Source organism: Myxine glutinosa, chromosome 5 (genome assembly GCF_964187855.1).
Source record: "Myxine glutinosa chromosome 5, kmMyxGlut1.1, whole genome shotgun sequence".
NCBI lineage: Eukaryota > Metazoa > Chordata > Myxini > Myxiniformes > Myxinidae > Myxine > Myxine glutinosa.
In genome coordinates this window covers 86,005,453-86,025,723 of record NC_136265.1, presented here as the reverse complement: position 1 = coordinate 86,025,723, position 20,271 = coordinate 86,005,453, and the positions used below count along the sequence as shown (strand labels likewise).

Genomic DNA, 20,271 nt, shown 5'->3' with positions numbered 1-20,271 from the left:
GTTGATTGCAGAAAGTATGGATGGACTGAAGGAGAAGATAAACAAGTGGAAGGAATGTATGGAGACGAAAGGTCTGAAGGTGAATATCGGAAAAACAAAGGTGATGGCAAGTGGTAAAGCATGCGGTGAGGTGGAAAGAACTGGGAAGGGCCATGTGCTATGTGCAGGAAGGGTGTCGGAGTGAACTCAATTCAATGTACAATGTGCGCTGAGTGGGTTCATAAAAAATGTAGTGGTTTGAGAGGGTCATTAACCAGTGTGGCAGCTACATTCAAGTGTAAGGTGTGCATAGAGGGAGCTGCAGATGGAGGAAATGTTGAGTTGGATCTTGGAGACGGCGTGAAGCTGGAAGGTGTGTGAAAACATTTTGTTACCTAGGAGACATGCTGAATGGAGAAGGTGGATCAGACTCGGCAACGGTTGCTCGAGTGAGATGTGCATGGAAGAAGTTTCGGGAACTGAGTGGCATGCTGACGAGGAGGGGAGTGTCGTTGAAGCTGAAGGGAAAGGTGTATGCTGCATGTGTGAGAAGTGTTATGATTTATGGGAGCGAGACATGGGTAATGAACGTAGAGCAGCAACGAAGGCTGGAAAGGGTGGAAATGCGAATGGTTCGGTGGATGTGTGGAGTATCGTTGAGAGAGAGGAAGACAAATGATGAATTGCGAAAGATGATGGGAATAGAGCCTGTGATGGATGCTGTGAAGAGAAACAGTTTGAGATGGTTTGGTCATGTGTTGAGGAAGGATGAAAGTGACTGGTTGAGAAGAGTGATGGAAATGAATGTGGAAGGAAGTAGAGGACGGGGAAGACCGAGAAAGACTTGGCTAAAGATGGTCGAAGAAGAAATGCGGGCCAGGGGGTTAACAAGGGGAGATGCAGAAAATAGGGCAAAATGGAGAACATTGTCATGGGGACCGCAAGGCTAACCCCCGCTCTTGCAGGGAAAATGGCCTTTTAAAATGCCTGTTGTATGCCTTGCGGTCCTCCTCATCTGCCATGGCGCAGTCCAGAGAGAAATAAAAGACAGCCAATAATAATAATAATAATAATAATAATAATAATAATAATAATGGAGTCTTATATAGCCCTATCAAGCAGAGTTAACAACCCTCGTGGCGCTTTACATTATCATGCGAACGCACACACACCGCACACACACCACACACACATACACAAACATACACACACACACAGACACACCTTCACTCTTGTCCTATTCCTCTCCCTCCCCATTCAAAACCCACAGATGTGTACTCTCCTCCTCCTTCCCCCATCCCTCCCCCACACACGAACACAGACATACTCTCGATCTCCATCCCACCTCAAACCAAAGGGAAAACAGGACTTAGACTTTGAAAGACTTGTGAAACAGATAGGTTTTGAGGGAGGTTTTAAAGGCAGGAAGAGAGTCAATATGTCGAACAGAGGAAGGCAAGTCATTCCAGAGCAGAGGAGCAGCAAAAGAAAAGGATTTTTCACCAAACGACTTGGTGCTGGTGCGCGGCGGCTCTAAGGTCATAGAGTCGTCGCTTGAACGAAGCCGTCGCCGAGGTACATAGAGAGTGAGCAAATCGGAGAGATAGTGAGGTCCCGCTCCACACAATGATTTATAACATAGTGTGCAAATTTTGTATTGCACACGAGCAGAGACAGGCAGCCAGTGTAAAGATTCAAGGAGCGCAGCCAGTGTAAAGATTCAAAAGGCCGAGGTACCAGTCCAATGGGACTGGTAAGCCTTTTTGTAAATAATGAACACAAGCTTAAGTTATTTTAAAATGCATTTATTCTGAAAATCATTAAGTTCTTCAAGCATAGGATCCAGGCCTAACTAATGAGACCACCCGCAGCTCTCTCGGCCGTCTGGTTGCTTCACACGAACCCGACAAAGAACGTCTTCGTTTCAATAAATGACAATATCCAGCCGATTGGATTCATGACGACACGGCACACAAAACTACTCATATCTTTGGAACGGCTGGTTGGATTTGAACAAACTAAACGAAGGTTTGTCGAGCAGAACCGTGCGCGAACGTCGATACCAATGGTGACCCTCACAGACCCGTATTTCCCGAGACAGAGCGCCGGCCCGGCAACAACAGGCGGGCGCTGTTGTCGGCACCATTGGAAATTTGAATCAAAATCGATGCGCGCGCTGACCAGAGACCGGAAATATATTTTTTTCGGCCTAATGTGCATGTGTGTGAAATCTAATTTGTTTAAAAAAATTAATAAAGCTTGTATGTACTATGCACCGACCAATTGCAGACATGTTGGGTGTGATGTATTCTTCGGGACAAGCGCGATGTGTTTACACATTATAGGCAACAATTGGATTAGGTGAAGGAATTGTACACATGTGCAGTACAGTCTATTTTGCCAATCCTTTTTGGTCCATAATTGCACATTACATAAACTTGCAAGTGTTGACATTGCAGATATATTGGACAAACGTGATATGTGCATGATGAATACTGATGATAATTAAAGACGATGGATGAATTGTACATGTACACTTACTTCTGCAATATAATAGAAAATGAATATTATGTTTGGCATTTTAATATTTCACAGAAAAATGAAGGACCGCAAAGAGGTCCCTTTGAAACCAAGAGCCTGTAACTGCATTGAAAATACATTTACTTCTTCATATGGCTGTATGAATCAAATTGGCGCCCCTTTCTATAAAGTTTTCTCGAGCATTACTTGGTTCCACCTAAGAACATAAGGGTAGTCCAGCATGCACACAAGACATTTTTTTTGAATGTCCCTTCTTTTCTATACTTTGCCACATGGCACATACCATATATAAAGGGGCCTTTTCTAAGCCCCTGGAATTTTCCCCAAGAATAGTGTTACATATTTATGGGAATGTATGTGAATTACTATTCAGGTCTTTGCTTATCAATGTGTAGTCGATTAAGGGTTGTTGTGGTTGGAGGGTCAGGAGCCCTTCTGGAAAAAGAGACCGGAAACGGAAGAAGAAAGACACGAGGTCGAGAGAAGCGACGAGGATTCTTCTTCCTCGCCCCGCTCCGACGAGAGGTGGGATCGATATTGAGCCGTGTGGAAAAGCGGCGTTCCCAAGCCCGTCTGGCGAGAGGAGTTACCGGGACGGGTACCTACCCGGTGGACACGTCAAGCTGCCGTGGGGCCGTGCACTGACCCAGCGTCTGGCACCGTTCGCGGCACCGTCTACAAAGACGCGTACGGGTCGCACGTTGGGGCCTAACACGCGTTGCAAGCGGCGTGTGGCTTTTGCCTGCTTTACAGTACCCGCTTCGCGTGGCCAGGAGGGGGCTGCAGCCGTGGTTCCCGGTACGATACATGCCCGGTGGAAAAACGTCCACCCGGGGTTCGTTCAACCGCCCGAGTGCGGCGAAGCCGACCATCATCTTGGTCAGGAGGGGCCCAGAGACATTGTGAGGGACAGAGACCAAAGGGGGTCGTGAGTACAAAAGGGGACACACGTATGTAAGATGGCCATCTTAATCATCTAGGGGATTGATTGTTGAGTGTGAATTGTGGATGGTGGATTGCTCGGGGAATATATCCTTGATTGTATCATTGAAATTGTATGGTATCATTACCATTGAAATATATCATTGAAAATCAGTTTTCTCTTGGGTGGAATTCATAGGGATTGCGTTGCGAAAGCGCATATATAATACCACTTTCTGGCGAAGTTCCTCTCACGGTCCGGGGGTCACCGAGACCAGGTAGTCACCGAGGGGACCACGTAACAGAATTGGGGGCTCGTCCAAATTACGATTTGCGGATTCGCAATTGGGTCTACGTCCGGGATCTAAAATTGTATAAAATAATAAAATAATATTTTTATTAATTAAAATTTATTAATTAAGTATTAATTGGTAAATTTTTGGGGAAATTGGGGGTAAAGTATTGGGTGAAGGTTAACAGGGGTTAACGATAGTCACCATGGCGTTTGTGGCACAGAACTTTGCGGTAACCCCGAGTGAGGCACAGTTCCGAGCGTTACTAAAGTCGGACCTCTTGAAATTGGCCAAACATTTTAACTTGGAGGTCCGAACTAATTTGAGGAAGGCAGAGTTGCAGGCCACGGTGATACAATCTATGGTGGGATTAGGAACATGGGACGAGTTAGCCTGGGAGTGGCTACCCGAAGAACCAGAAGACGTTGAGCTCCGGAAACTGGAGTTGCAATTACGGAGCCAGGAACGGATCAAAGAAGAAGAAAGGAAAGCAGAAGAGAGGAGAGAAGAGAAACAAGCACAGGAAAGGAGAGTGGAACGAGAACTCCAGGAAAGGTTAAAAGAAGAAGAAAGGAAAGCAGAAAAGGAAAGAGCAGAAGAAGAAAGGAAAGCAGAGGAGAGGAGAGAAGAGAAACAAGCAGAGGAGAGGAGAGCTGCAAGGGAACTTGAAGCAGAGGAGAGAAAAGCAGAAAGGGAATTAAAGGAACGTGACATGGAGCTTCGGCAGGAAATTAAATTCAAGGAGCTGGAGTTAATGAGAGAACGGGGAGAGGCACCACCCTTGCTGACGGGGTCGACACCTAACCAGAAAACCTGGGATGTGGGCAGACATGTGAGGCTGGTTCCACCGTTCAGTGAAAAGGAAGCCGCGAAATTTTTTCCACACTTTGAGAAAGTGGCTCGACAATTAAACTGGCCGGAGGAGGCCTGGACCATACTAGTGCAAAGTGTGCTGGTGGGAAAAGCTCAAGAGATTTATTCGGCGCTACCAATGGACCAATGTGCAGATTATGAGGTACTGAAGAAGCACATCCTCAAAGCCTATGAGTTGGTTCCGGAAGCTTACAGGCAAAAATTCAGGAATGCCAGGAAGAGGGAGAGTGAGACCCATGTGGAGTTTGCCAGAGTGAAAGAAAACATGTTTGATCGGTGGTGTGAGTCAAAAGGAGTCGGGAAAGACTTCGAAACATTGCGTGACTTGATCCTGGTGGAGGAATTTCAGCAGTGTGTCCACGAGGACATCAAAGTGTACCTGCAGGAAAAGAAAGTACCAAAGTTGTGGGACGCAGCCACCATGGCAGATGAGTATGCCTTAACCCACCGAATAGGGGTCCACAAACCTAACTCCTCGCCTAGACTTCAGCAGGGGAGTTATGGAACACCCGGTGCGGAGAACGACCTTACATGGCGGCGGCCTCAAGATGATTATGGGGACAACTATGATACCCCAACTGTTAGAAATCAGAGGGCTACGGGCCCAAGACAAACTTATTTTCCGGGGGGCCCGAGGCAGACCACGAGTTTTTCCTCCGGGCCTACTTGCGCTTTTTGCAAGAAACCTGGACATGTGATGTCCCAATGTTATGCCCTGAAAAAGGAAAATCAGGAGCGGAGTTCGACTAGTACGACTCCAAATGCAATGGCCATTGTGAGAAATCGCCATCAAAAGGGTTACCAACCATTTATTTCAGAGGGGTTTGTGTCACTGGATGGAGCCTCGACTAACCGGAGACCGGTTAGGATATTGAGGGACACAGGAGCACATCAATCTTTAATGCTTGAAGGCATTTTGCCATGGTCCGAGGAGACGGCAACGGGGGATAGTGTTCGTTTACAGGGGATCGGGGGCGGTGTTAGTGCTCCACTTCATGTCATCCATTTGGAGTCCGATTTGGTGTCAGGACCGGTCACCGTCGGTTTACAAGCCACACTTCCTGTAGAGGGTGTATCTGTGGTTATCGGGAATGATTTGGCCGGGGGTTAAGTTTATGGTAACCTGAGGGTTGGTAAAGATCCCAGCAGGGAAAATAACACCACACCAGCTCGGGATGGCGACAAAAGTACCAAGTTATTTGTAGGGGGACTGAACTTCAAAACAGAGGAAGAAGTTCTGACCTCTGTCTTCAACAGATATGGGCCGCTGGTGGAAGTGCGGTTGGTAAGAGACAGGGAAACGCAACAGTCAAGAGGGTTCGGCTTTGTCACGTTTGCAAGCACAAAAGACGCCAGAGAGGCAGAGAAGAATTGGAATGGCAAGGATTTGGAGGGTCGGACCATAACAGTAGGGAAGGCATTTCGTAGGCGTCAAGAGGTCCACAGGAGAGTACAACTGGGCAGTAGTTTTGGTGGTGGCCGCAATCATTATTATGGAGGCTCCCTGAGTTACGGCAGCTCCCGAAGGAGGGATTGTCAAAGTAGTGGCCGAGAAGGAGACCGCTATTCATGGGACTACAGTGACAAGCGGTCCCACCATAATTATTAGGGAAGTTCTGAAAAGCTGAAGCACTGAATGCGGCGGAGCCGCCGAGCCAAGATTCCTACACGGATTAACCGTGAACGCCACGTTCCTAAAGGCGTCCATGTAGTGAACTTTCATGCACGGACTAACCGTGAACTCCACGTTCCTCAAGGCGTCCATGTAGAGAACTTTCCTGCACGGACTAACCGTGAACTCCACGTTCCTAAAGGCATCCATGTAGTGAATACTCGGCTTGGCCTCCCGGAAAAAGTGCTATCGAGTTGCTTAACTTTGGATCTTTGATCAACCCCTTAACCTTCATTCACAAGAAACTGACAGTCAAAGTCAGAGGGTCATGAGATGGAGTTTGGCTTGGCAGGAGTCCAACGGGAAATTGAACATGTAAAGGGCAGGGACAATGTCGTTGCTGGTGCTTTGTCCAGAGTGAATTACCTTTGAAAATCTCTGGGGGTTTTGTGAAATTTTGTTGCTTTATTTTTTGAGTTGTGATAATTGTTGCCCAGGGGAACTGATGATTTGGGGGTTGAGTTATCTGGTTTGTTTATCCAAGTTGGCCAGCAAAGAAAGTTTTCGCTGGGTTCAAACTTTCTTTCTTGAAGGGGGGGAGTGTTACATATTTATGGGAATGTATGTGAATTACTATTCAGGTCTTTGCTTATCAATGTGTAGTCGATTAAGGGTTGTTGTGGTTGGAGGGTCAGGAGCCCTTCTGGAAAAAGAGACCGGAAACGGAAGAAGAAAGACACGAGGTCGAGAGAAGCGACGAGGATTCTTCTTCCTCGCCCCGCTCCGACGAGAGGTGGGATCGATATTGAGCCGTGTGGAAAAGCGGCGTTCCCAAGCCCGTCTGGCGAGAGGAGTTACCGGGACGGGTACCTACCCGGTGGACACGTCAAGCTGCCGTGGGGCCATGCACCGACCCAGCGTCTGGCACCGTTCGCGGCACCGTCTACAAAGACGCGTACGGGTCGCACGTTGGGGCCTAACATGCGTTGCAAGCGGCGTGTGGCTTTTGCCTGCTTTACAGTACCCGCTTCGCGTGGCCAGGAGGGGGCTGCAGCCGTGGTTCCCGGTACGATACATGCCCGGTGGAAAAACGTCCACCCGGGGTTCGTTCAACCGCCCGAGTGCGGCGAAGCCGACCATCATCTTGGTCAGGAGGGGCCCAGAGACATTGTGAGGGACAGAGACCAAAGGGGGTCGTGAGTACAAAAGGGGACACACGTATGTAAGATGGCCATCTTAATCATCTAGGGGATTGATTGTTGAGTGTGAATTGTGGATGGTGGATTGCTCGGGGAATATATCCTTGATTGTATCATTGAAATTGTATGGTATCATTACCATTGAAATATATCATTGAAAATCAGTTTTCTCTTGGGTGGAATTCATAGGGATTGCGTTGCGAAAGCGCATATATAATACCACTTTCTGGCGAAGTTCCTCTCACGGTCCGGGGGTCACCGAGACCAGGTAGTCACCGAGGGGACCACGTAACAATAGTATTAATATATCAACATATAATGTTAAATCATGACTGTATTGAGACATTATCAAACCAGCGAACTGTAGTCATCTGTTCACTTCCAGATTCAGGAGGATGATCCTGGCCACGGTTCACAGGAGGATTCAGGAGGACGGGCCACGATGATCACATTTCAAAATCACAATTGTATTGAGGAATTTCTGAAACTGCCTACCTACCTGACGACACCCACCATGACCCCAAAACGTTTCACAGGTCATCAATATTTCCTTTTAGTAAAACATGCAACTGTAATGGTTACGAAACATTGTCCTGCTGTCATGGGACCAGATCCTCAGCTCTGATTGGTGGACGTTTGTGAGGGACATACATGCATACACACATACATCGGACGGACAGACAAACGGTGTTACAGACAGCATTGCCCCATTGGCTATGCCGTAAAAAAAAGTATGACGACTTTAATAGTGTGATTCATATTATGTTGTGAAACAACCCCCTTCATGTGAAACTGTCAAAATCCCAAACCACTGCTCACCTCCACTCATTTATTCCTCTGCTTTCCCACCTGTGGTACCACCTTCCACACTCTCTTCCATTCAATTCTTTCCTCCGGGTCTTCAAGGCAGCTGTGCACCACCATCTTAGGTCATCCCCTTTCAAAAGCCATGATCTTCTCTACACCCGTTAAACCACACCCACCCCTCTAAAAATTTGGCTTACGTATCCATCTTGTCCACGCCTTGTGTTCTTCCCCTACCCATCATAGTTAACTGCATCCCTTGAATGTCCGTCTCCGTCTACCTTCTCCCTCCGCCCTGCTATTGGTGTTTCCCATTTCTCCTGCTGTTCCCTTTGTTATGTTGTGTCCTGAACTGTTCTGCGCCGTAGCTCTTCTCCAAGCCGAGGCCTTATAATAAAAAGACCCTTAAGACCCCCATTATACCCTTAATACCCCATTAGACCGTCAAGACCCTTTGATATGAGCCGAACTTTTTAATAACTTCGGATGAACCCTTTGAATACACCAGGCATGCCAAGTCACAGAAACGGTTTCTTATTACAGCTTGCCTTTACTGAGACAAAACATCTCATGACACGTCACATTTCGTGACGTTTCATGGTTTTCTACAGCAGTAAAATTACATTCATGATGCAGTCAATTTTCTGTGTGGTCCCAAATGTGCAACAATAATACATCAAACTTGTTTGATTGATGTGCTTAAGATCCAAAATTGTTACCCAAGTGATAAAGGGTGATGTGTCATGAGTTTATGGTTTGATCGGGAAATTAAAGCACAGACCTCCAAGTGAAGACATCTGTGTCACCGAGACCTTAAAAAGGAGCGTTAGTCGAGATCGCAAGTGAAGCTCGTGCTGATTGCGTTTTTCGACATGGAAGGAATGGTTCACACAGAATTTCTTCCACAGGTGCTACCGATAATGCGGCTTTCTATGTGGAAGCCATGAAACGTTTTTCAATCTTTGAAATGTTTTTTGAAATCTTGGGCATTTATTATAATTCTAATTCTTTCTCCATCCCAGTTGAGCTGACCTTTTCTTGGCCATTCAAATGAGCCTTCTTGGCCTATCCCCACTTTGTCCAATTGTTTTTTTGTACCTCCTGACATTATCAGGATGCACTGCTTTTTGAAAAACATTTTGCAGATGGTCAGGAATTTTCTTGTTTGGATGTCTAACTTCCTGATTTCTGATTGGGGCTAGTTTATTATTCCACAGCTGCATTGGAATGCAGGGATTGCGAGGTGATTTGTGGCTTTGATTTTGTTTCTTGGGGAGACGTACTTTTTCAGGATCAGCCTCGTTCTATGCAAGTATTCTTTGGCGATTGTTTTGCGCATTTGTTTGTGCTATATTTGGTGGCCCTCTTCTATTCTGAGGTATTTGTATGATGCTTCGTTTTGTCACTGCTGTATTGTTGTTTGAAGGTCAAGTTTTATGTTGTCTGTTTTTGTTGGTTTACCTTGTGGAAATGTGCACTTGGCACACCTATCTAGTCCAAATTCCATTTGAATGTCCTTGGAAAACCGTTTTACGAGTTTTAGTTATTCTGTCAATATTTCATCATTTGGTGTGGAGAGCATGACATAATTAATGTACAGTGGACGTGTCACCTTTCTCTCTTTCTTTGGATGTTCTTCTATTGGTTGAAAGGGTGTATCCGTGTCCTTGTTTGGTGATGAGGTTACTGTGTGTGTGTGTGCGTTTCCCAAAAGTTATCACATGAGGCCAAATATTGTTGAATTGTACTCTTTCCACCAAGGCTGCAAAGTTCACAACGATCTCAAGCCATCCACTTCCCCACCCAAAATATTACCGAGACACATGACCCACAAAACCAATAAAACACTGTTATTATCAGTTGACCGTTTCCTCCCCTTTTCTCTCCTCTTGCTGTAACTCCTTCATTGCGTCCATCCAACTGTGGTCTGACTGCCCTAATATCAATTCGTTGCCTTTTTCTCTCTGTCACCTCACTTTTCCATGAGTCAAGATCATATATAAACATGTAAAATAAATAAAAAAGAAGAAAAGAAAAACAATGTAATAGCCCCCGTGGTTTTAGTAATTTTGCCATATGAAGTCAAAGGCCGTCAGTCAGCCATCTTTGATTGGATTACAACACAAAATCTTCTGCAGATGTATACTCTCCTGCATCTTCTTTGTGCAGGTTGGAAGAAAATCGGTCCATGTATGTCGTGAAATTGTTGGGGACACGTTAAAGTAACAAAATCGCCGTTAATCGGCCATCTTGGATCACATCTCGAAATAAAATGACATGCATATGTTTGCCATCATTCATGATCTGTCTGCAAAGTTTGAACATCAGTAAATGCGTGTCCGACAAAATCCAATGGGGCCAATAAAAGGTGTCCAATTAAAATCAGAATTGACGATAGTACAATTGGGGATAATAGGATACAACAAGGTATATTATTGTTGGTTAAAATATTTTATATAATGATGAAGGGGAAAATTGATGTTTGAGAAATTGATTTACCATTGTGGTCATTTCTTAAAGCAATTAAATCATAACGTCGTGTTTGTTAGCTTAACACCAGAGTTCATCATCAAACTGTTTGAATCAAAATGTATAAACATTGACAGAAACCTTCATGGGGATGGTTATTGAGGAAAGAAGCTTCGGCATCATTTGGTTCGGGTCGATCCAGGTGAACATCAATGTCGTGCTCAGTTTTCACTTCCTCTTTCACAAAGAAATCTGGAAAAAGTAACTTTTATTAAATGTCGGCATCTTGTGTCACATGCAGAGGTGTTTTCATACTCTTAAAATAGATAAATAAATAAAGCATTGAAATCATTGGAAAAAAGGAAAATCATTAAAATCGCTATCAAAGCATTAAAATCTTCTTTCAAGAGAAAATAAAACATTTCCCTCTGTGAAAACATGGCGTCATGTGAAAACATAACGATATCAAAGAATCACGTTCTGTATAAACTAACTCGATGTCATGAGATGCTTCTGACCAGACCACATCTTCAGTGGAATTTCATCACCACCTAAAATCACAACCAACAAAATAGAGAAGGAAAGAAAAATGTAGAGAAGGCAAAATAGAGAAGGTTTTCTCCACCAAACTGCTTTTATTGTCAAATTACAACCAATTCCGATCCAACAATTACAACCAATTCCGACAAACACAGATCTCATCAGAAGTATTGTCAATCACACAACTCACCATTCGGCTGATCACTTTGCTCCTCCTCCAGATCAAAGGAATTCACATCCTCTATTTTGATCTGCAGAATCTCGGTAAATCCTTCCAGCTCCTCAACCTTCATTCCACACACCAGCACTGTCCGCTGTTCCGATTCCAGCTGCACATGACAGGAATCCTTCTCACAGCCAACTTGAGCGTACATGGTGGGTGAACCTTCAGAGAGGAGGGAAACATACCACTCTTCCTGATGTTTGCACCACTGAGTGCCAAAATGTGAAAGTACCTCTGTAATTGAGGCCTTATATTCTGCTTAAACCAGTAACAGCCCTATAAACTTTCACCGCACACCAACGCACACCCTGTGACCGCCCAAAAACAACAAAATTGCATGTCTGAAGGCAATATTGTTATTGTATTACACTAGGGCATTGCCCGTACTATATCTATATCTAAAATTATATCCCCCCCCTCTATTTACATGAAATGGTTTGGTCCAAAGCGAACGGCTTCCGGAGTTTGGTAAAGAAATCGCCATCGCGTGCACAAACGCGCAGGAAAGCGAATGAATCGCAAATTCGTTTTTATTAGTTTTAAAACATAGTTTAACGCCAACATAGTTTGCAAACGTGAAATAAATGAATACGCTCTCAAATGTGCCATCCGAGGCAGAGTGTGTCTGCCACGTTCGGCACACGCGATAGCTCGCTGCTCTCTGATTGGTTGAATCGTTTTTTGGACATAGCTCGGTAAGTAATTGTCCGATTAATATGAAACCTTGAAAAGGCACATCCTCGGGTCCCCAGCAATATACCTGGCAAGTTAAAAGTATATCGGACCCGTGGTTGTCGAGAAACAGCGGTCACAGACAAACAAACGTACAAACAGAGATTACTGGAATAATTATAGATAGATATTGATGTGAATGTTGATTTGGCCACTTGTAAAACATTCAAAAGTCTCGATATTTATGTAAAATCTGGGCCTGTTCAGCAATTTTAGGATGAAGACATTCCATGGTGAGAAGGCCTCCACACAAGCACAGCGGATGTGGATGAAGGAGTATTTGTGCTCACAGGTAATCCATGCCACAGGTGTGCTGATATGCAGACAGTTTCCCCACATCAATAACTTTCAGGTAATAAATAAGAAACCACTTTTACGAAAATCGGATGGAACAACAACATTCCTCTGGAACATGTCCGTGGGAATTCAGTTCATGTTCATCACACTGGGAAGTAGGACTGAATCACCTGTATTACAGGTTTAAAGAAGAGCATTTGTAAAGTTAGCTGGTTTGAACACGAGGAAAGTGAAGTTAGTTTGGAAATTCAATGAGCGTATTTACACAGGAAAGAGGAAGAAGAATCGGCAAAACCCAATATTCAAAATGTGAGGAGGAAGAGGTTGCCAGACGGTACTTTCACACAGAGAGAGAGAAAGATTTGTCAGGATTGAAGGAAATATTTCAAGTGTTTGACCAGTTTGTGATTTGTTTAGACCTGGAAAAAACACCACAATAAATCTATCCTAACACGATATGGACCTCAACACCCAACCGGGGACGGGGGGAGGGGGAGGGGATGGGGGGAGAGGGGAGGGGATGGGGGGAGGGGGGAGGGGGATGGGGGGAGGGGGGAGGGGGGCAAATTATTTTGCTGCAACCTCCATCATGTGACATTTTGGTTGAGATTGGATGAGGAAAAACCAAATGTGTCAAGGTCAAAAATCGTCAGACACACGAAATTGCCTATTTTAGTACGATATATGTATCATGTATGAAGGTTATCCATGGAAACATTGAAACGCCCACTGTGTGCACAACACCACCGAGACCATGAGATACAATGCTCCTCACAAAGATGTAAAAAACCCGAAATCTCCACAACTCTTCCTCTACTCACAAAGATGTTTAAAACCTGAAATCTACACAACTCTTCCTCCACTCACGAAGATGTTTAAAAACCCGAAATCTCCACAACTCTTCCTCTCCTCACGAAAATGTTAAAAATCTGAAATATACACAACTCTTCCTCCACTCACGAAGATGTTTAAAAACCCGAAATCTCCACAACTCTTCCTCTCCTCACGAAGATGTTTAAAACCTGAAATCTCCACAACTCTTCCTCTCCTCACGAAGATGTTTAAAACCTGAAATCTCCACAACTCTTCCTCTACTCACGAAGATGTTAAAAACCTGAAATCTACACAACTCTTCCTCCACTCACGAAGATGTTAAAAACCTGAAATCTACACAACTCTTCCTCCACTCACGAAGATGTAAAAAACCCGAAATCTGCACAACTCTTCCTCCACTCACGAAGATGTTAAAAACCTGAAATCTACACAACTCTTCCTCCACTCACGAAGATGTTAAAAACCTGAAATCTACACAACTCTTCCTCCACTCACGAAGATGTTTAAAAACCCGAAATCTCCACAACTCTTCCTCTCCTCACGAAAATGTTTAAAATCTGAAATATACACAACTCTTCCTCCACTCACGAAGATGTTTAAAAACCCGAAATCTCCACAACTCTTCCTCTACTCACGAAGATGTTTAAAACCTGAAATCTCCACAACTCTTCCTCTCCTCACGAAGATGTTTAAAACCTGAAATCTCCACAACTCTTCCTCTACTCACGAAGATGTTAAAAACCTGAAATCTACACAACTCTTCCTCCACTCACGAAGATGTTAAAAACCTGAAATCTACACAACTCTTCCTCCACTCACGAAGATGTAAAAAACCCGAAATCTACACAACTCTTCCTCCACTCACGAAGATGTTAAAAACCTGAAATCTACACAACTCTTCCTCCACTCACGAAGATGTTAAAAACCTGAAATCTACACAACTCTTCCTCCACTCACGAAGATGTAAAAAACCCGAAATCTGCACAACTCTTCCTCCACTCACGAAGATGTTAAAAACCTGAAATCTACACAACTCTTCCTCCACTCACGAAGATGTAAAAAACCTGAAATCTACACAACTCTTCCTCCACTCACGAAGATGTTAAAAACCTGAAATCTACACAACTCTTCCTCCACTCACGAAGATGTAAAAAACCCGAAATCTACACAACTCTTCCTCCACTCATGAAGATGTTAAAAACCTGAAATCTACACAACTCTTCCTCCACTCACGAAGATGTAAAAAACCCGAAATCTACACAACTCTTCCTCTACTCACGAAGATGTTTAAATCCCAAAATCTCCACAACTCTTTCTCTGCTCACGAAGATGTTCAAAAAACAAAATCTCCACAACTCTTCCTCTACTCAGGAAGATGTTAAAAACCCGAAATCTACACAACTCTTCCTCTACTCACGAAGATGTTTAAAACCTGAAATCCACACAACTCTTCCTCTACTCACGAAGATGTTAAAATCCAAAATCTCCACAACTCTTCCTCGACTCACAAAGATGTTTAAAACCTGAAATCTACACAACTCTTCCTACACTTACGAAGATGTTAAAAACCCGAAATCTCCACAACTCTTCCTCTCCTCACGAAAATGTTTAAAATCTGAAATATACACAACTCTTCCTCCACTCACGAAGATGGTTAAAACCTGAAATATACACAACTCTTCTTCCACTCACGAAGATGTTTAAAAACCTGAAATCTCCACAACTCTTCCTCTACTCACGAAGATGTTTAAAACCTGAAATCTACACAACTCTTCCTACACTTACGAAGATGTTAAAAACCCGAAATCTCCACAACTCTTCCTCTCCTCACGAAAATGTTTAAAATCTGAAATATACACAACTCTTCCTCCACTCACGAAGATGGTTAAAACCTGAAATATACACAACTCTTCCTCCACTCACGAAGATGTTTAAAAACCCGAAATCTCCACAACTCTTCCTCTACTCACGAAGATGTTTAAAACCTGAAATCTACACAACTCTTCCTCTCCTCACGAAGATGTTTAAAACCTGAAATCTGCACAACTATTCCTCCACTCACGAAGATGTTAAAAACCTGAAATCTACACAACTCTTCCTCCACTCACGAAGATGTAAAAAACCCGAAATCTCCACAACTCTTCCTCTCCTCACGAAGATGTTTAAAACCTGAAATCTACACAACTCTTCCTCCACTCACGAAGATGTAAAAAACCTGAAATCTACACAACTCTTCCTCCACTCACGAAGATGTTAAAAACCTGAAATCTACACAACTCTTCCTCCACTCACGAAGATGTAAAAAACCCGAAATCTACACAACTCTTCCTCCACTCACAAAGATGTTAAAAACCTGAAATCTACACAACTCTTCCTCCACTCACAAAGATGTAAAAAACCCGAAATCTACACAACTCTTCCTCCACTCACGAAGATGTTTAAATCCCAAAATCTCCACAACTCTTTCTCTGCTCACGAAGATGTTCAAAAAACAAAATCTCCACAACTCTTCCTCTACTCAGGAAGATGTTAAAAACCCGAAATCTACACAACTCTTCCTCTACTCACGAAGATGTTTAAAACCTGAAATCCACACAACTCTTCCTCAACTCACAAAGATGTTAAAATCCAAAATCTCCACAACTCTTCCTCTACTCACAAAGATGTTTAAAACCTGAAATCTACACAACTCTTCCTACACTTACGAAGATGTTAAAAACCTGAAATCTACACAACTCTTCCTCCACTCACGAAAATGTTTAAAACCTGAAATCTACACAACTCTTCCTCCACTCACGTAGATGTTTAAAAGCCAAAATCTCCACAACTCTTCCTCTCCTCATGAAGATGTTTGAAACCCAAAATCTCCACAACTCTTCCTCGACTCACAAAGATGTTTAAAACCTGAAATCTCCACAACTCTTCCTCTCCTCACGAAGATGTTTAAAACCTGAAATCTACACAACTCTTCCTCCACTCACGAAGATGTTAAAAACCTGAAATCTACACAACTCTTCCTCGACTCACGAAGATGTTAAAAAAACCCGAAATCCCCACAACTCTTCCTCTACTCACTGAGATGTTCAGAACACGAAATCTCCAAAACTCTTCATCTGCTCACGAAGATGTTAAAAACCCAAAAATCTCCAAAACAATTCCTCTACTCACGAAGATGTTAAAAACCCGAAATCTACACAACTCTTCCTCTACTCACGAAGACGTTAAAAACCTGAAATCTACACAACTCTTCCTCCACTCACAAAGATGTTAAAAACCCGAAATCTACACAACTCTTCCTCTGCTCACGAAGATGTTTAAAACCTGAAATCTACACAACTCTTCCTCTACTGACGAAGATGTTCAAAAAACAAAATCTCCACAACTCTTCCTCTACTCAGGAAGATGTTAAAAACCCGAAATCTACACAACTCTTCCTCTACTCATGAAGATGTTTAAAACCTGAAATCCACACAACTCTTCCTCTACTCACAAAGATGTTAAAATCCAAAATCTCCACAACTCTTCCTCTACTCACAAAGATGTTTAAAACCTGAAATCTACACAACTCTTCCTCTGCTCACGAAGATGTTCAAAACAAAACCTCCACAACTCTTCCTCGACTCACCAAGATGTTAAAAAAACAAAATCCCCACAACTCTTCCTCTACTCACTGAGATGTTCAGAACACGAAATCTCCAAAACTCTTCATCTGCTCACGAAGATGTTAAAAACCCAAAAATCTCCAAAACAATTCCTCTACTCACGAAGATGTTAAAAACCCGAAATCTACACAACTCTTCCTCTACTCACGAAGACGATTAAAACCTGAAATCCACACAACTCTTCCTCTACTCACAAAGATGTTAAAAACCCGAAATCTACACAACTCTTCCCCTACTCACGAAGATGTTTAAAACCTGAAATCTACACAACTCTTCCTCTACTGACGAAGATGTTTAAAACCTGAAATCTACACAACTCTTCCTCCACTCACGTAGATGTTTAAAAGCCAAAATCTCCACAACTCTTCCTCTCCTCATGAAGATGTTTGAAACCCAAAATCTCCACAACTCTTCCTCGACTCACGGTCACGACTCACTTTGTAAAATGTTTCTGTCCCCACGCATTTCCAGTGAACCAGATCCACGCTTGATCCAAGCAGACTATTCTTCTCTTCTTCTCTTTTCTCTTCCATGTTACTTCCACTTCCATCGAACCCTCTCGATCATTATCTCACCCCATCGTATATATATTATCCTCGTTACTTCCAGTTTAAAAGTTTTATTCACAAAAATATTAAATCGTGAATAAAAACGAGGAGGAAAAAAAAAGGAGGTTTGACATGCCAAGCTGGACGATGCACCTTCCTCGAGGTGTCTTGAAGACCTGGAAGGAGATTGATTTCGAATCTTGAAATTCGGTTAAACACAAATGGTGATGGAGCGTCACTTGAGAGTTGAGAAACACCGAAGGTTGTGGACATCCAGGACATGTGGTTGTTGAGTGCTGACTTGTGTTTCGTTGTTGTTGGGTCATGGGTGCAGCCTGTGACTGCAGTTTTGCATCATTGCTGAGATCGAGGCTGTGCCGATGATGCAGTGCCCCCTGCTGGTTTGGATCATTGCTGAGAATGTGGTTGTGCCGATGATGCAGTGCCCCCTGCTGGTTTGTATCATAGCTGAGAGCGAGGCTGTTCCGTTGTGTCTGTGCTCCAATAACTGCAACACACGTTGATGAATCACCCCGTCGGTGGATCCGGGGAGCGCACATCCCTCCCCTCCCCCATTTCCCGTTTTCGATTATAAATTAATTATTTGTTGTGATATTGTTTGCAGACCAGTGGCAGATACAGAGTGGTGGCATCATTCAACTTTCTCTTCATGTGTCAATCAATTATGTGTGTGCTTGTGGCGGACACGAAAGCTCACTGGCGCGAGGGCATCATTCCGCGCACCAAGTGGGCGGCGGCCACGCCCGAGGGGTAGGCGTGGCCGCAGGATATACACCCGGCGCGCAGCCCGGAACGTTCCAGTGTTACAGTGGAGCTCTTGAATAAAGACTCTTACAACTTACCGCGTTGTCCGCTTCCTCCTTGCTTACAAGCAGCGCGCGTAACACCGCGCTTCATTGGTGACCCTCCGACATTCTGGTCAGCCGTCGCTGACCACCCGAATACGCCATCGCAATGGCAAACAACGCGGTCCACATGAAACTCCCCGAGTTCTGGGAGACGCAAGCCGAAGTCTGGTTCCTGCAGGCAGAAGCCCAGTTCCGACTTCGAGGCATCACGGTGGACGAGACCAGGTACTGCCACGTGGTCGCTTCCCTCGGGCCCGGCACGGCCGCTCGCGTCGTGTCGGTCCTGAGGAACCCACCGGCCGACGGCAGGTACGAGGCGATCAAGCGTCTCCTCCTCGCCACGTTCGGCCTCACGGTGGACGCACAGGCCGACCGCCTCCTGGACCTCCCCGAGCTCGGTGACACGCGACCGTCGGTCCGCATGGACCATATGCTGTCGTTGTTGGGCGACGAAACCCCGAACGCTCTTTTCCAGGCGTTATTTCGACGACAGCTGCCGGCACGAGTACGCCTCGCGTTGGCCGGTTCTGTGACGACAGAACCGCGGGCTCTCGCTGCCGAGGCCGACAGGTTCTTCGCGGCTTTGGACGCGCAGGCGAGTTTTGGCGTGGCCGCTGCGCATCCCGAGGCTGACCCTGATGCTGATGCACCACACCTCGGGGATCCCGAGGCTGACGCACGCCGCGTGGCCGCTGCCACGCCACGCCCACCACCACCGCGACAACCGCGGCCTCCGCCTTCGCCGCAAACCTGGTGCCATTTCCACGCCAGGTTTGGCCACAAGGCGAGGAATTGTTGCCGCCGTGCTCCTTCGGCAAGTCGGGAAACTACAAAGCCGGCGCTCGATAGCGGCCCTGAGCGTCGGCCATTCCGGCAGCCTTCTTTTTATAACGAACACCTTGTCCGGGCGCCGTTTCCTATGCGATACGGGGGCAAAGGTGAGCGTTATCCCTGCCTCTACGTCCGACAAGCACACCGCAGGCCGGGGCCCCGCGTTGCTTGCCGCGAATGGAACACCCATACGCACATTCGGGAAGCGCTGCCTCTCCCTGCGGTTTGGAAGGCAACGCTTCACTTGGATGTTCGTAACCGCTAGTGTCCCCATGGCACTGCTCGGTGCGGACTTCCTCTGTGCACACGGGTTGTTGGTAGATGTGAAGAACAGACGCCTCGTCCAAGCTGAAACGTTCAGCTCGCTTGCTTGCGCGCTGAGCAGCTCGTTGAGCGGCTCACTGAGCGGCTCACCGGGCGGCTCGCCAAGCGGCTTGCTGAGCGGATCGGTCCCGGCGAGGTTAGTTTGTACACTTCCAGGCAGCGGACGACTTCACCCGCCTCCTCGCCCGTTTCCCGGCCCTCACGAGGCCCACCTTCTCGGCGGGGACCGTCAAGCACGGGGTGGAACATCACATCCCCACCGCCGGGCCACCGGTCTACGCCCGGGCACGCCGCCTCGAGCCGACGAAGCTCGCGGTTGCTAAAGCCGAGTTTGCTACACTGGAGCGGCTCGGCATCGTGCGGCGCTCCGAGAGTGCTTGGGCGTCGCCGCTCCACATCGTGCCCAAGCCCGGCGGGGGATGGCGACCATGCGGGGACTACCGCCATCTCAACGACGCCACCACCCCCGACCGCTACCCCGTCCCCCATATTCAGGACTTTTCCGCCCGCTTGGCGAATATGTCCTTCTTCTCGAAGGTGGACCTCATACGCGGATACCATCAGGTCCCCGTCAGGCCAGAGGACACCCCGAAGACAGCTGTCATCACGCCATTCGGTCTTTTCGAATTTCTTCGGACGCCCTTCGGTTTGAAGAATGCGGCTCAGGCGTTCCAGCGCCTCATGGACAGCGTCTTGCGCGACTTGGATTTCGTCTACGTC

The 20,271-nt window shown here is 45.7% G+C and overlaps 1 protein-coding gene across 1 annotated transcript in view; it reads right to left on the bottom strand.

Annotated features, from left to right (window-relative positions):
- The window catches only part of LOC137427373 (uncharacterized), a 67,968-nt gene extending 50,458 nt beyond the window's left edge, over window positions 1-17,510 (bottom strand). The window contains exons 1-4 of the mRNA XM_078778312.1: window positions 17,417-17,510; window positions 11,422-11,616; window positions 11,186-11,242; window positions 10,833-10,943 (exon numbers count right to left, since the gene is read on the bottom strand). Coding sequence (XP_078634438.1) covers window positions 10,833-10,943; window positions 11,186-11,242; window positions 11,422-11,616; window positions 17,417-17,444 — 391 coding nt within the window. The 5' untranslated portion in view covers window positions 17,445-17,510. The remainder of the gene's footprint in view (window positions 1-10,832; window positions 10,944-11,185; window positions 11,243-11,421; window positions 11,617-17,416) is intronic.
- Between the last annotated feature and the right edge of the window lie 2,761 nt (window positions 17,511-20,271).